Source organism: Styela clava, chromosome 5 (assembly GCF_964204865.1).
Source record: "Styela clava chromosome 5, kaStyClav1.hap1.2, whole genome shotgun sequence".
Lineage (NCBI taxonomy): Eukaryota > Metazoa > Chordata > Ascidiacea > Stolidobranchia > Styelidae > Styela > Styela clava.
This window is the reverse complement of record NC_135254.1, coordinates 9,591,211-9,609,770: the sequence shown is the minus strand read 5'-3', so window position 1 is coordinate 9,609,770 and position 18,560 is coordinate 9,591,211. Positions and strand designations below refer to the sequence as shown.

The 18,560-nt window shown below is 34.1% G+C and overlaps 1 protein-coding gene across 1 annotated transcript; it reads left to right on the top strand.

Moving 5' to 3' along the window:
* The first annotated feature begins 3,082 nt into the window (after positions 1-3,082).
* Positions 3,083-18,258, top strand: LOC120343832 (integrin alpha-11-like). The gene is made up of 9 exons (XM_039412851.2): positions 3,083-3,365; positions 8,952-9,213; positions 9,912-10,029; positions 10,571-10,751; positions 11,081-11,147; positions 12,069-12,211; positions 15,994-16,099; positions 16,913-17,027; positions 17,288-18,258. The coding sequence occupies exons 1-9, from the start codon at positions 3,106-3,108 to the stop codon at positions 17,428-17,430; spliced, it is 1,395 nt and encodes a 464-aa protein (XP_039268785.2). The 5' UTR covers positions 3,083-3,105; the 3' UTR covers positions 17,431-18,258.
* Positions 18,259-18,560: the final 302 nt, after the last annotated feature.

The window sequence follows — 18,560 nt, the reverse complement described above, 5'->3', positions numbered from 1 at the left end:
CTGTACCTCAAAAAGACAAAGACCACTTTGCTTCGTTTTGATCTTCGTGCCCATATATTTGAGCATTGTTCTCTAGTTTAAAATAAAATCTATTTTATCCAAATCAAAACTGGCCTGTGACTTTGCAAGCTAAGGAACCTATTGACCTAAATAAAGTGAATGGCAAACTGCTTTTGCGAGAGTAAGGCAATTGAAGACTGCGATTTGCTTTGTATAGGATATTTTGTCATATGCTTATAAAATTGTCAACGGGTTTGGGCTCGTTTGGTTCGAATGGGGTGAAGATCTTACGTGTTTATAAATTGCCGATGAAACCGTCATGTCTGGCCTCTAACAGTCCCGAAGAAAAAATTCTATGCCCAACAATCACTCCTAATATGATTTAATTTGAATTTATTAACAAAATTTGAAATAGTATTTCAAATATAGAACCTGAAGGAATGTTTCATGTATTTCCTATACATCCTGGAGAACGAAAAAGCCGAACGACAGCCTAACAAAAGGGCGATGCTCAAATATATGAACACTTAGACCAAAGCGAAGTTTAAGTCTACTTTATACAGTACCTTACCTAGTCTGCTGCATGGTACGGCCAAAAAACTTCCGACTTTCTCGTAGCACAAGAGAGGTCGCAGAACCGCTACAAATAATTTTTATAAATTTTGAAGATCCCATCACACAAAAATGAAAAAATTCAAAATTTATAAAAATTGATTGTAGCGGTTCTGCGATTTTTTCATAATGATAAGAAGAAAAACAATAACAACAAACTAGTACCAAAACGATCCATATGTAAATTCCGTGTCCAATAAGAAAATATTAAACTTCTCACGCCCGGTTATCAGCTATTATTTGGAATAGCTAACGGGTTAATTTGTTAACTTGGCCATATACATGACGGATTCTATGTCAGCCATCCTGTGACGGAGAATAGTCCTAAATCCTCTTTCACATAAATGTTGGACACGAAATTTAAAAAGGCGAATGCAGGTGGAATATCCAGCAACGCGATAGAGCACATATCAAAATGCGTAACCGTCTAACTCCAAGTACTCTAACTTCTTTGACTCCAAGCAGGTTAAATGATATATATATATATAAAGTTTGATTGCTCTCGTTTAGTGAGAATGATTGATGAAAGGCCTAGGATAAGTGAATAACAATAGACCCACATCTCATAAAGAAATAACAGGAGCCCAGTCGCATAGTTTTTGGCGGAAATTTTCAATATCAATCTTTCAAGACATCCAATTTCCACCTTACGTTACGGACTAATTTTATACGACACACAGTGAAACGCTCTTACATATTTGACATGCTTGAATCTTAACGAGCAAGGAATAAAAACAGCAGCAGCATTTCCAAAACAATATATAATTATCGTGTATTGAACTGTATATGCTTGCTTTTAGTCGAAAAACAAGCGGCAAATAAGGAGCAGAAGGCAACGTAAACACTGATAAAGCGTTATAGCAGTAAATTATTTCCTTACAACTTAACCACGCCAATACCAATAAATGGCAAAAACGTTTCTCTCGTTCAAGAAGTTTACTATTGATTAAATTTCAAGTTCATTATCAACCATGCGAGTTCATAGATATTTGTGAATAATATTTTACATCAAGGTACCAATACGTAACGACCAGAATTAGCACGCAAAACGCCAGGAGTTGCGTGGATGACTTTATCACGCTCTTCTGTGAAATGTCAATTGTTCGAAGTACTGCGGAACGACGGCACCAGGTAAAACAGATAAAATACTCCTTCGCGGAAGTTAGCGTGCACGCAATTGCGTTCGCGACAATGACCGAGAAAACCGTGATCCGATGCTCTGATTGCATTTCTAGGAATGACGTAACGAGGAATTGCGTAGCTATGAAACATGCGATAGGTAAAAATCAATTTATTTGCAGTTTGATGATGAAAAGTTGGGTCTTAAAAGCTGGACATTGCATGAATAAACCGTCATAAACACCACAAACATTCCTTAAATATACCGAAATTGTCCATCTACATACTCAAAACAATTAAGAAAATAAGATACATATATATGAAAGTTATCTTAACTGTCGTGATTTGGAGTTTGATTAGCCTAGTTAGGATAACTGGCTGAAAGTATTTTATCTCACGAAACGATTATACTATTGATTTTCATGCAGCACTAATTACGCATGCCAGGCGTGTTGAACAATCTTTCGGTTATATATATATTAACGACGGCTTGTTCAACATGATTTGGAATTTTCGACAATACGGTTCAAGAGGAAAGTAATATTGTTGCGATTTTGACTATTCCGCACCACTTTCAGTCGCTGACCTAAAATTAGAATTTCGATATAGGAAACAATTGGCGGGCATATTACTCATTACTGCGACTAGAACCTTTACCATTGTCGGGTAATAAACAGTGCAGAAGTGGTTACATTTTAGTGCAACCAGCAATTGATAATAAAATAGTTCCATATAAGAAGCGTGAGCTTTTTAAGGAAAAACAGAAATCTCTTAACCGAACTACTTTTGGTTGCTAATGACCCACCACTTTTCTCCGGTTTTGTTGATTTTACGTTGAGTTAAGATTAGGTGCTGGCAGTAACAGGACAGGGTTTTATTCAGAAGTTTTTGTATGCTAAACGATAAGTTGTTAAATATATTAAATTTCTGCAAAAGAACACGTTACATTAAGTATTAAATGCGAATTGTGCATGCAGTTTAGATTGAATCGACTGAAAACATAACAGTATTTTTAGTGAGTTGACAACTGAAAAGTACAGGTACCATCTACACGTTAAGTGTAGATGCTTCAATTTGAAAATATGATCCGAAAGCTTAAACTACAGCGAAATATTAGTTGTCGCATGTTCGATGTTTGTCATCATGCATAAGAGAGAGAAAAGAGTAAAAAAGTTTTCCTTCCACTCATCACGTCACGAATTAATTACAAACGCAGACTAAATGTCCCGCAGGATTGTTTTGGGAATTGTGTCGCGTGTTGTTTCATTTTATCGCTAGTATGTTTAGGTTCCTCTTGCTGGCTTGTATTATTGTTATTTTCTATTCTTTATCGAATTACCATTCTAGGTCTATTATACCGAGTAACCTCAGATTATGACGGAGCATAGTATTTATTGCACTAGGGCGAATGGAATAAAGCTTTTTAAACCTTCGGAAGTTCGGAGGATTCTATACATCTTTTGTATTTTGGTATGGACGATAAACTCATTTGCGAATGGTTTCAATATACTAACATCCGGAACGGAATTTATACGACAACCTAATGATTCGGCAGCAACATCGGACGGTCCTGCATTTTTTGGATACGATTTCGTCATGAATTCCGAGGGGCAGGAGAACCCAAAAGATATATCGTAAGTAAATTAATGACGTATCTTGTACAACATCTGGACGTATAGAATATATTAATTCATCCGTTTGGCGAGGGTAGATTATCAACCTAACAAAAATTGACAATTTTTTAACACTTCGATTAAATTGGAGATGTTCTGCCCATCAACTTAGTTGGGTACTAACCGATTAACAAGCACTTTGTGAGTGGTTTAGGTAATTGAAGCTATTGTACATATCGAATGATCAAAGGGGGTTTTCTTTTAATTATTTTCAGTGCATGTCAGGTCGTGCTATGTAAAAAAAATTCATAGGTATACTTTCAAATAGTTCAAATAAAAGTTTAGCGTGGTATCTAAGAACATTCGTTTTTTTAGTAAGTGTCTTTCATGCAATACGTACATTTACATACAGCGATATCTGACTTACTTATGATAGGTTTGCTATATCAGTATAGGAAATATATTTCACCTTCTGGGAATCTATTGATGAAATGACATTTCATCTATTGATAGAATGCCCTTCATGTACAGTAATGTACAGACACTTTGACACTACAGTCTAATTTTGTAAACTATAGGTGATACGAATTTAAATTAGTTTCATCACGACATTTCCCAATTTGAATCAGAATAGGAAAGTCGAAAATCAGTATATTTGTATTCGTAATACAGTTACATCATCGTATACCGCCATTTCAATTATGGTCAAATGCCCAACCGCTTCAATGAGACACTTTTTGTCCTACTACGTCCACCTACTACGTTTGGTGGTTAATCTTTTTATTAAACCCTTATCGATTTAAATTTATCAAATTACATTTTCATTTCTAAACTTCTTTTGTGGTGTTATATAGTATATAGCCATTGTATTATGTGGTTTGCACAATAATTAAAATCCATAATTCGCATATTTTGCATATATTTGCTAACCAACATAAAACGAAAAATTGGTTATACCATTCAATCATATATTGAAAGATTCATTGAGGAAGCAATTTTTCATTTTCTATTTTCCCATTGTTTGAAACATTCCCAAGTGTGAAAAATTCCAAATTTGTTCAATGGATAAAACCAACCTTTACTGAGTTCCGAGTTGCTCATATATGGAATTTCTATTTGTTATGTTTTCAGAATGTATATAGAAATTACATGCATTATCAAAAACATTTGTTTAGTATTTTGGCAAGAGCTGTAATGTTCGGTTGTTTGATTTCAATATGATCAACTAATCAATAGATTGTTGACACCTTGATAAATTATGCGACATGATTATTAAAGTACGTGACGTTTTAGTGCAGTTTCGCTAAAACTGGTTATCATGGATAAATTTCCTGAAGTTAGGTAATGTGATCATCTAATTGCTGTCATGCATTTTACTTAGCAGTATTGTTATAAAGCCAACCAATTGCTTATGGACGAATTTAAGCAGTCTATAATAGCGGGATTTTTTGTATGTTGTTTAAATCTCAGTCTGTCGTCCGTGTCATTATGACGTGCCTATTGATTCAATTTAGCGTTTACTGATTGGCTGGTTTTCAAATTTTTCCGGTCGACCGGACATTGTATTATTGATTCTGCATTATGGTAAAATATGAAATGTTTTATTCGCCAAACGCATTAATGAATTTTTAAATAAGTGTTTTTGCTTCGATTGTGCATCACAAAATATACGTTGTTAAATTTTGATCGTGTTCACGATAACTGGTGTCTTCACAAAAATCAGTTATAATGACATAACAAATTAGTAAATCACATTCAGAATACACTGATCAATAGAGTCGGTTAACACAGATTATTGTTTCATTGAAACCGGTAACAATAACAGTCCAAACAGAAAACTCCTCAAACTCCCTTTTTTCATTACCTCGATGTAGCAACGACTGATTGAATTCGTCTCAAACAAAGAGATATGAGAACTGACATGTAATTTAAGAGAATAAAATGCTCATACAAAAACTACCAAAAATGTTGTTCGACTAAAAGGCACCTTTTCAAGGCAATTATTATTGGTTATTGATTTAATTAAGGCAATCCCATGCAGTAAATGCCGTACTATCAAAATAAATTTGTACATATTTATACAATTATACTAACGTTTCCCAGTAATTTTCTGTTCATTAGGAGGATAACATATGTAATTTTGGATGAACGTTTACATAGAATTGTGTTCAGAATGAGCCTCTAGAGCAGGTGTAGGCAAGGTTTTTAAACCAAGGGCCAAAAAAGTTGCCCACCCAGACTGGCGGGCCATGTATGGGTGACGTAAAAAGTTACATTTCATAAACAATATTTGCATTGTTACAAAAGAAAAAGTGGATAACAATAATCCTTGCGCCAACCCTAAATTTATTCGCAATCTCAACAAATTCCTTGAGCTATTTTTCAACTAAAACATCAAAATTTGGTTTTAGTTTGGTTGTGGCAGCATCAGGCGGGCCAGATTGAATTACTCCCAGGCTGGATTTGGCCCGCGGGTCGTAGTTTACCCATGCCAGCTCTAGAGCGACGTGTATTTCACTAGTGAAATGAGTTTTAAGTGAAAAGCCATTTAGGTACATGCGTTGTTATTTTCTGTGGTCAGATTTAATATGAAATAACCAACTTTGTCATTTTTTTCATAATGCAATATAACTGTTAAACTTTATTGTGTTATATATGATGTGATTATATAATTTCATGAAATTTAAGCAGCAAAATACGAAAATCTATAACCACAACGTTTAATAATTCTATTTTGGAAAAAGATTTTCTGAGAACGTGCGGACAAATCATTTCTATCGATCACGATAACCAGTCGAGGTGAAATGAGTTGTGAAGCTGGAATACCTTGCAGAATGTTAGTGGGTCACTACGCGCTACATACTTTAGAGTTTAGACATACCTATGCATTGTAACATGTGTACGTGATAAGGATGTTGAATGACATTTACTGCGCGGTCCAGAATAGTATAATAAAATAAGAAACGAAATAAAGCAAGCTCAAATCTTCAGACACCTGTTGAATGACGTAACCCTGATATGATTTACATACCAAGTGATGTACGTAGGAATAAATCATTGTAACGGAAGAGAGATAGCCACCACCTTCCTCAAATTGTAGAACTTTCTCATAATGATGTCACAACTTGAAATCACGTTTTTTCAAGGCAGCATAGCCAGATATATTTACAAAATGTTCCGTTGCGACTTGTGAATAATCATTAGTGTGTTAATCATCGCTATCCATACACACAACAATTATAAAAAAAATTTGAATGTCGATTCATTTTGCCTCCATCCGATTTAATATGTTAAATTCATGATGATGTTTTATCCATCATTGATATCAAATTACCAATATCAGTGCTATCTTTGTATCACTTGTTTATCGCCAGATCCCATTACACGTAAGAGCACTAATATATTCGATGTTTTTGCAAAAAAGTAATCATATTCAATACTGTGCTTGATGCGGTGGTGCCACTTTGGTATGCGATCTCATGCTTCTCGTGATCTTAATCGTTTAATAAAGCGTTCAATCTCATAAACCTATTTTCATAATATTCAGCTCATCACCCTGACTAAAATCACTGAGATCACACACAGCACCCTTGATGGTATTTAATGCGTAGATCTACCGAACTTACTGAGCATAGGTTTTCGCTGATGACAAATTTACCCTCCACGGCCTCCAGCCCAAATTTTTACAATGTCTGTGATTCATTTCCTTTTTAATCACATTACATCATGCTTAAAAATTTGGTGAACTTGTCAAGGTCACTGTCACGAAAGTATCAGTAACGTCATAGTTCAAACTTTCGGTCAGAATTTACCTGTTTACGTCACGTCGACAGTGATGGATATTGCATTTATTTTAGTTTATATACATCATATAACAGAAAGTACCTCGAGTTTTTGCTTTGCGTCAACGCAATGAATGGCTCATACTCGACTGATAGAATAGAAATTATTTAATCACTAATCTCAACCTTTTTAAAACAGCCTTTAGTTAATAAAGAATTATATTGAATTGATATTTTCCATATTAATTCGAATAATAGATTTCCAGATAATTCGTTACTTTTTTAAGGAATTATATTTTAAATCTTCTTTGCTGCTATTATAAAACTAAATTAAGAGTAATTATTATTATATTAATTAGATTATCAATTTTGCATTCATGTAGTTGTGTGATTCGCGGTATTCACAAGGCATTTTATGGTTTACTCCTGTCCTGCCAACTTATTCATATGCAAGCGCAACTAATAGATCTTGTTAAAATTCAGCATTTATTGAGAAATAATTTAAATACAATAAATCCAGAAGTTTGCACAGAGAAGCACCAAAAATTATAAATTGTGGAACGTTAAAAATATGTTACAGACCACGAGGTGGGCAGTCAATAAATTACTTAGATTGGGGTATGGTGTTGCCGTACAAAGCTTATTAAACGAAAATTTTTTTTTATGGTTTATTTTATTCAAAGAAAACGTAAAACGGGGGTTTGTTTATAAAACAATGGAACCTGTACTGCTTTTGAGTGTGGGCGAAAAAAGCATAAAGACTACCATATCCCATTTAATAGGCGCACGTGTTTATAAAGTGCACGATAGATTTTTTAGAAAAATATAGATTTAAAGTGCGCCATATGGTCCATAAATCACGGCAATTGAGGCAACGCCCGTCTTGCAAACATTGATTGTTATACCATGCAAAGATGTTACGTTCTTTAAGCACCGACTCGCAATTCAGCACGCCAAATACTTACATTAAACAATCGAAAATTCCCTTTTCTCGCTATTTTATGGAAAGTTATGTTAGTTGATTTTTATGAAACGTGGCTATATGTTAGTTAATTTTTATTAAACGTGGCTAGACCGGACACGATTAATCAGTCGCCAAATGTATTTAGTTCTATATATAGAATTTTTCAAAGTACATGATATCGTACGAAAGTTTGGAAAAATACTAAATACATAGATACTATTACTGCATGCGTAAATGCCGCATAGTTGTTCCTGAAATGCCACGCCGTGCCAGTGTCCATGTGACCATGCCATAACTTTATAACTCTCGAGATATTATTTAGCATGGTTCATCTCACAATTCCTTATGATTTTTTCGATGTAGTGCAACTAGTTGTTTGCAATCGTGTGGGACTTATGTTCTTTACTACTTTTGACAAAAATAAGAAATGCCTGTCGGAATATTAGGATATATTTTTGCAAATTATAATAACATATTTATCAATTTCATGGCGTAAGTCCTCGTTTCTCAACCGGGTGGGATTTTGTCGTTCTTTGGGAGTAATTTTGCTTTGTTCATGCTGTAGTACTGCTAATATTCTTTAGTTCTTTATTTTTACGATAACACCTATTTATGCTCATATTCAGGGAAAATTCGTCAACATTATCATCTGCCATATTAAGTTAAAAAAGTTATTTCTTATATCAAAAAAACGTCAAATATGAAAAACTATTCTTTTGCTCGTTCAGTATAAAAAATTTGTTGAATTGGTCAATTTTGAAAATTGTTCAGTAGAAAGCTGTTCCATGCAACTATGCGAACTCGCGATAGCACAAATATATGTTCCAATTTGATTTTAATTCATTGCCATTATGGTTTCAGATTTATAATTGGTTCGCCTAAAGGAGGAATTGCATTGGATCCCTGGTTTATACCTGGAGTCACACCAACGCAGCAACTGGAAGATAACCCCAATAAACCTGGCGACCTTTTCTCGTGTGGATTTTCTTCTACTGGTGGAGAATCCAATTGCAAATCAATTAATCCAGCTAACGATGTACCTGATGATCCAGCTCTGATGATAGATGGTGATTCAATGGGATTAAAACTTGTTAAACAGAATCCCGAGTCTAATGATTTAATTGTGAGTATAATTATCATTTCGCCTTTGTAAGTGATGTCTGTGAAACGTTTTGTCCGCGTGCTGTATCACAGTTGTGTGAAGCATTTGTTCCACGTTGGTGCCACGATTTTTCCGCATGTGCCTTGCTTGTACAACTTGTCTCACATTTGTACCTCACCTGCCCTACTATAACAGATTTCCCTGTTGTGAGACTTGTTCTACGCGTTTGTACCGCACTTATCAGACTTGTACCACTTTATCCTGTTGTACAGCTGATTTTAGTTAGAGTATATATAATACTCGAAAAATAGTTTTAGTGAGTATATGAAGTTTAAACCATGCTGAAAAAAAAAATTCATGCAAATTATCAGAGTAATCTTATGAAGTGAGATTTGTACAAGTATGAGATACGGCATTTCAGAGACACCCCTTTCAAAGCGTGTTTAATGGCTTCGCACAGATACGAACATTCAAAATAGGAACTCTCTTACAACTATGATTATAAGTGCTCGATTCGGCTTGTAGTACTATATTCTGCGTGTATCAAGAAAAGAACGTGAATGCATATTGCACAGAATGCCTATAAGGTCTTGTCTCAATCTCAATGTACATATTATTTAAAGTGTAGATTGTTTGGCATGGCGAGCAAAAATATTTCATCCTATAATAGGTATGTTTGCTTCGTAGTTATGAATAATAATTAATTGTTACTTTCGCAGTCTTGCGCTCCACTCCGTGTAAGAAACTGTACTTCTGATTATCTCACACAAGGTGTATGTTTTACAAGTAAAGATGGCGGGAAGAAATGGTTAAAAGAAACAAAACAAGCGTCATTACGTAAGATTATCAACAATATTTCACAATAAAATATTTTATACGATTTGTTTTATCGGGCAGTAGCCGCTAATTGAACTCTTTGTATGTAAGCCATGTCATCCTTATTTACTCTTGTATGACTACGCAAAATATTCGAATATGTTACATGCTCATAACTTCGACGACATCGCATTTTTAAGACCCTGAGTTCTAATTCTGTCTAGTGCAGTTAACCTAGGATGAAAAAATGATAATATGTTGAAACAGTTTTCTCATTGCATATTTATTATACGCACACTCTTGATAGGATGTTTGCACAATTGCGTGTTATGAGCGAATGTTTATGACGATGAATAACAACACGAATGATAAAAAATTGAACTGGATATTTTATAATAATCACAATCGATGTTTACTAAGAATTTTTGGCAATTGCTATTCAATACCTGCATATCTTCAACAACTTTAGTGATTCAAAAAACGCAATCCTCTGTCTCAAATCTTGATTGTAATCGTCTAAGTTTTACTTATTTATTGTCAAAATCATTTTTTGTTTCCCCAGAATGTCCAGTACAAATGATGGACCTCATTTTCGTTTTGGATGGATCAGGATCTGTGACAAGTAGCGATCCCGGAAACTTTGATATGGTTAAAACTTGGGTGAAAACAGTAGCTGGAAAGTTTGATTTAACAGAATTTGCACATGTTGGGGTCATTCAATACTCTCATTGGTATAAAGGAAGGTAAGATTTCAATATATTCTTTCAAAGTCAGCATTTGTCCTTATGTAATTGTCTTTGTATAAAGTGTATTTGAAATATGGAAACGTGCATGCAACACATCCTTTCATTCAAATACGTTATTTTATCTGTTCATTCATTGATTTGGAACATTGCGTATGAACATATATGGTATAATACAAAATGGAAGTAAAAAACTGCCGCAAGTCTGTACCCTATAAACATATTTCTCTACCAGCATGTATACATATTCAAACTGATGACTTACAATTTCAATCTAAGCTGCTACATTATGACTATTTTTTGAAATATTAATTTTTTCACCATTCTAGAGACGATCAGCCTTACATCAAAACAGAAATTGCACTCGGACAGCATTCAAATCAGCAAGATTTTGAGGTATGTTATTATGAAATATAGCAAAACATAATTGCCGGATAATTATCGAAAATACATTTTCGGTTATAAGAGAATCGTCCAATACTTCTTCAAACTTAACGAAGTACCATGTATCATCAATTTATTCCTCTGTAGTAATGCAGACACCGACCAACTTTGAGTCTATACGCGGAGATTTATGGACGCATTGATTATTATGTATGTATTGGATGTGTGTACATTCCTCTAATTCTTAATCATTTTATACACAAGTTAGGTTTTTGATATTATTGGTTCGTAATCTAGATGTGTCGATATTAATCCTTTCTGGTAATGAGACAAACTTATATAGGAAGTTGACCTATGACACTAAAAACTTTGACATATGACTCAGAATTGCTCGGTTCCATATCGCAAACGTCATACAATAAAGACCAGTCATTTCCGCCTGGATATGACTTGGTTCCCGTCGTATTCCTCAGCTTGCTAGATCGGAAATATGCCTCCTATGGTCGATTTGTTGCGTATTTTGAGCCATTTATTTGCGAACTTTTACGTTTACTCAATTCATCTCGTTGCTCAATATTATATATTTCGTGCCCATTTGATATTGAATTAAAATGGGTAAGACCATATGATTATCTAGGTATCTGAACGATACTTGAGTATTAGTTCACCTAAAATTCTTACATCATTCAAACCGGTTAAAAAACAACACATAGTAAACAACAACATTTATATTTGTGTCATTTTAGATTTAGATTGTGATCAACATAAAGATATGCAATTTTCCATATGAACTTGACCCCAAATTAGAATCTATTTGATATTTCATGTTCAAAAATATATTTTTCATGATGTATTCGGTATAATGAAATATCCGGTTTTGGCCATCCCTGACCTGATGTATAAATCTAATCAAACTATGCTTTAAACTCACAGGAAGCTGTCGACAAAATAATGATCCAAGGATACACGACATATACTGCTCACGCTATCAATAAAACTGTTGATGATTTCATGGATTCCGAACGATTCAACGACACAGCTGCCAAAAAAGTTTTGATTTTACTGACTGATGGAAGGTTGGTATTTGTTTCAATACTACTGAATGAGAAATCAAGCATGAAACGTTTTTTGATTGTGTATATATGATAGAAAATTCAAGTTCATCATAAATCAAATTAATTGAAAAGTCTAAGTGTGCAATGGTCTGACTCTAAAATATCATGTTGTTCTGGCATTATTTTACTTATTCCATCAAATTTGACAATATTAAATACTTAGTTGTTTCGGTATATTATGTTATTTATCACATTCAAATTACATACTGTATTTAGTAATGAAATTGGATTAAACAGCACCAGCCAACTTAACATCGTTTTCCCACACGCAATAATTTAAGAGTCCTAACAAAGTAAATAAAAATATTTAATTACCGAAATTCCCACAAAGCAAGATACCTTCGGAAAATGAAGGAAATAAAAGAATTATGACTCGCATTTCGTGGGGAGCTTCTGGATAACAAATTAAAGAAAAATCATAACAATCATGAAATCATCACTTAAATGTGAAACCAAGTTTTTATTTTAAGGACTTGTGAGTGACTTATGAAAATAAAGCTTGTATTCTGGGGTATGATATCTATCTATGAGCTAGACAGAGAGGCTCAAGTTTCGTTTCGCTTTTGCAACTAAAATTTATCATCCCTGGGGTGTAAAAATATACATAACGACCGTATAACGACCGTATATGTACATAACGGCCATAAATTGCTGTTTTTATTAAGAATACCAGGTGCAACATCATACTCATTTACATCTTTCTTTTGAAATGACGACAAATTGTTAATTGACAGATTGAGACAATTGTCTAATTTTGTAACGAAGACTATGTGGTGACTGGTGATAATGTTTCAAATTGCAAAAACATTACACAATAGTTAGTAAGAGCTTCAGCCTAATATTCCCGCAATTATTTCATCCAATATCACTTCTGTGGGCTGTGGACTTAGGTTACAATTCATTGACAAACAACTGTGTTAATATCATATATCGATTGAAATAAATTGAAATATGATGCAAAAGTTTGTCGGTTTGTATTCGAAATTATTTTATTCAGTAAAACACCTTCATACAAATTGTATTCTCGTTAATGACTTGAGCTCTCCAATATAGGATTGAGTATCAGCTGAATAAATAGACGAAGAAAATACGTTTGGAATGAGATCTAATTACACTTTATATATATTGTGTTAATATTTCTTTATGTAGAAAAAAACAAAATGGAAAATTTCTCAAGCATGAGTCGTGACTGGTGTCAATACTCAAGATCATTAGCACGAGTTTTTTTATATCAATAAATGTGACTGCAAAAAATATTGTCTGGCATTGACTCGCAGAAAAAACACATAAAATTAAATGCAATTCTTTGTAAACACAAATAAATGAATGCAAAATAAGTGATTGGCGTGCTTATAATACCTGCAAATTAATGGTAATATTTACGTTTGAAGAAATTCCAACGTTTGAAAAGCTAACAACAGACTTTGTCAAACGCATTAACTAACTCAAATATATCCCTTCAAATATATCATGCGAATTTTATCAAAAAAAGGAACTTCCAAATTGTATAAAATCAGCACCCACTGCTCTCGCCATTTATGCAAAACGTGGTCTTGTCTGAATTATCGAAAACGATACACTTCACTTGCGCTTTGTTACATTTTTTCCCCAAGTTCTTGCAATTTTTTGTTGTCTGGCCAAAACGCACTTGGAATTGTCTCATTTAATAAAACAGCAAAGCAATATTGCGTGCTGATCCGTCAAATTACACTGTAAAAAAGTGCCGTTTAAGTTAATGCTTTGTTCATGTAATTGTCACAAGACGATTGCCCGCTTATGTACCATCAGCTGGCAACAAATGGCACCGTGTTTATTTCTTTTATGCGAGGTGTATGAAATTCTATGCATTTCAATTTGGACTCGGAGAGCGGAAACAATAAATCAGCAACACCAAGAAACACCCACATTATCACGGTGAATGCTAGCAAAAGTAATAAAGTTCTAAAATGCTGTAAAAATAACTGGGTTTTTGCGAACTTCCGAGATAAAAATTGCGCAGTAAGAAACCAGTCAATGACACGTGCAATATATTTAGTAAGCTGCTAAATTTTTCCCGTTTTAATTTTGTTACAAAGTGTAGTGATTGTTATGATTTATAAAATATCCCTAATGCGATACATGGGTAATGGAGTAGCACTTAACTACAATGGACCCTTTTCTTTAATCTTGTTTTGGTGTATGATATGAACGTTAAAATACCGTAGCAAGAATCAAAACTGCTAATATTTAGGGGTTCAAATATCTTCCATCGCACTTTTACAGTGCAATATACTTTAATATTTCTGACAAATAAAATCAGAGTTTCAATCTCTAAACAATAAACATGAACATCGTGCGATAAAGATCAACAATTTGTCACAAACTATGTCCGGACAATTGAATTACACCCAACGAAAAGGGCAAATATTCCATTCGCGGTTTGCCATTGCCTGATATGTCTCACGTTCATTACCAATAAATGCTTTCGAAAATCAGCACGAGGGGATGTAATATTCAAATTTATCAGCGTATCATAATCAGAGTTGTGTCAAGACCAACCTCAAGTTCGATTTTAAAATAAATAAAGTGCTAATTTATGCAAAACGTGGTACTCCCGTAGTATGTGTACCAGGTTAGGGTTAGGCCGTAATTTCATTCCGATTTTCCTTATTTTAGTTCCATTGAAAGTTCGGGACTGTCTGTGTTAGCCAAGTGAATATACCTCTTGCCCATAGGCTTCAGTCCCTTTACACAACTTGATGTGAAGTAGGCAAACAAAATTAGATACCTCTCTATTGATACATATACTTCTGGAGCGCCCAACATGTATAAATTTATTCAAGTTGTGTAAAATAGTCGAGTATTACTTTAACGATGAAAAATACAGAGTAAATTGCTTCATATTGGTATGAATATTCGTGATTTAATCATGCCCTGATATTTGGGAGTAGTCAGACACATTTGACGCTAATTAATTAGGATTTACTGGAAACGAATCCCCTTTAATACGTAATCAAATATCGACATATACTATATAATACACGTAACTATCCATATAATGATATATGAGGTAAATGTTATTCGACAATTTAAATAATTAACCTATGCGATAATTACCTTCTTTATATCAATATATAATTGATTTATTGATCAGATACTTTATCTTCATATACAGATATGTTCCTTTGTTAGACTGTGAATACAGTTTTGTGTGTACATTCATAAAAAAGGGAATATAATGGGAATTATCAAAATAAAATCTACAAATTCAATTACGGTTTCATGACGTGCTCGCATAATGACATGGGTGTTGGAATTAACTGTGCAGACCAAACTTCATTGCCACCACTAGTCCGAGTATCGAATAGTTGGCTATTTGAGAATTTTTCTCTAATGTTCATTTTGAATTCTACTTAAATTAATGCACTAAATATTACAATCATTATGAATATATGTTAAGTGATTCAAGAGTCTTGCTGCACACTAACACAAATATATTTCTGCAACGTTTCGTGTGACTTATAGTTATAGGTCAGACTTCTTCAGACGATGAACTATGTATGCCTGAAGAAGTCTGACCTTGGAAAATGTTGCAAAAATAGTCATTCCGGTTTATTGTATTTGAAAAAAGCTTTAGAATATTATTTCAATTTTGTTTAAAGTAATTTATACAACTTTCCTGGATATCAATGTTGTCTATTTATATAATTTTCTATTTGCTCCATAGTGATTCAAATATTGAACAAAGTTCCTATGTTTTCCAGATCAAACGATGTTGTGGATCTACCAGTTAGTGCCGAATACGCTCGATCACTTGGAATAACGGTTTTCGCTGTCGGAGTAGCAGGATACAGTGAAAAGGAACTTCAGGTATTTTGGCGTCACGTCAATTCTATCAAACAACAATTGTGGTGTTTTTCAAAAAATAATAGTCACACAAATTTGATCATTACAAAACATAACAAAGCGATGATCAAATATATGGACACGAAATAGACTACCGGCATCGCAGTGTTCACGACTTCGCCTGACCGCATATTCGCGAACGCGGAACCGCCACAAGGTGCGCAATTTTCACTTTTGATTACGTCATCACACACAAAAAAACGAATCCCTTAGAACCCACAGGAATTTTTGAAATAACAAAAAGTAGAAAATTTTAAAGCAATTGGTTCAGTAGTAATTGAGAAAGGCGATGATTTTGCATTGCATTGCAGTTGTTCGGAAGTACACGTCGTGAACAAAATGCCCAGAGTGTGATAAATTGAGAAGGTTATGTCGAACCGGAAAGATTCCTGATCTTTTTTTCAACTAACAGTAGCTTTTTACATATTGTGTGGTATCAGTGACTACTAGTTAACGGCCTTGTACGGAGCGAATGACGCGAGTAAGCGCTGTATAAATAACATCTGAACGTATTGTAAAGTTAAATAACTATACCTGCATGGAACAGTTACTAATACGGATGAATACATTGATCCAATCGTCGTTTTTATATCATAATGACACAACTTCTCATTTGTTTGGTAACAATTAGTCTGTCGAATACTGACTCTTCAATCAATTGAGTACCAAGAAATCAAACTATATAATTGCGATACTTCGATATAATGAGTTTTACATAATGTATCCAATGATGCTCTTGGTAGCTTTTCTTAAATACCATTTTCAACTTATTTGCAGATCATTGCCACTGGTGAAGTTGGAAATAATCAACGAGTTTATGGTTTACAGAAATTTTCTGATCTTCAACAGATTGTGGGTTCATTGCAAAAAAGTATCACTGGTATCCTAGAAGGTGAAATGTTTTTCCTGCTGCTTATTCTTTATTAATAGTTTGCTGCCAACAAAAGTCATACAGGAATTTCTCCCCAGTGGGAAAGTTTGTCGTCCTCAGAGAGGAATTTTGCTTTGTAATTGTTGCAGCATTACTATTTTCCTGAATGCTCTTAAATATATTTAGATTTTATATGTCTTTGGCAATGGCCTGCTCGATTTTTGTTCAGCATTCTAATATAACTTTGCATTCATTAACGATTTCATTTATTGATAATTTAGGATCTGTGAGTGGGAATGAAACCAACGATTTACAGAATGCAGAGACTGGTCTTGGTGGGACTTTTGGCAAGGTGAGCGTAATGATAATGCCCGGTGTAAACGTGCATGAAAGTCTAATTTTGTGTGAGATATTAATTTTGTGATTGTCGTCGTGTGTGATTGAATGATAATTGCAGCTGCGATACGGTATTGTTGGCTATATTTAAGCTAGATGAATGCGGAAAAAACTCTTTAGAGCATCTCATGCTCGAAAACCGTGCGAACTAACTCGTTTGCGAAAAGGGTTTCGTTTCGTCTCGTCATTCCGACCGTATATCAGGCCTATTCCTCATTCGAAGACCCCGTAAGTCTATGAAAAATATCGGTATCACATGTACGGCCATCAGTTGAAAACTAAGTTGAGTTGGAGAAAGCCGAAGCCTGATTTCGGGGTAAGTATTGAAACGCAGCTGTAAAGGAGTATCTCAAAACTCGCGGCCCACACTGGAACAAATGTGGTAAGAATGTAACAAGTCGACATATGTTGACACATCGGTCTTAAGGACAATATTTTACGCGCGGATGCAGGCTTGTCGTGGGAATTATCTTCAGCTATCAAGAAACAGGTAAAATTAATCTGCAAAATCTGCAAAATAGACGATACCCGTCTTGATAAATGATCAATTATAAATGTGAGTGGCATGGAAATCAGCAACGAAAATCAGAAATGAAGAAAAATTATTTGTGTGTTCAGGTATGCGCGCACTAATAGGCATAGCGTAATGTAGCGTTGAATTATTTTCATTTTTTAATATCACAAAATAGCAGCTAAGATGCCAAATTATACAAAAAAAAACAGTCATTGCTGTTTCATCATCATTTAGAACAGTTCTATGACTTCCCAAGAATTTATTTTGAAACGTGACAAAGCTTTCTGTTTTATCATCAATTCAAGCATGGTACATCAAGCATGGCGAGACCCCGAGACCTGGTATGTACGAACAGTATTTTCTGCTAAATAGAAATGAAATTTGCCTGAATTAGATCGTGAAATATAATTTAGCAATAAGGAATTCAAATCTTATTTATTGATCAGTTTATTCTTTATAAAACGACGAACGTGCATGACTTATATGAGGTCATTCCACATAACAAATATTTTAAAAACATGAAAAAAATTATTATTTATATCATTTAATTGCTTCAATCGAAATTGATGATCAATCGTCACGAAACACAAAGCAAAAATCCCGCATTCAAGCAAATAAGAGTTAATTCGTGCTAAACTTAGTTT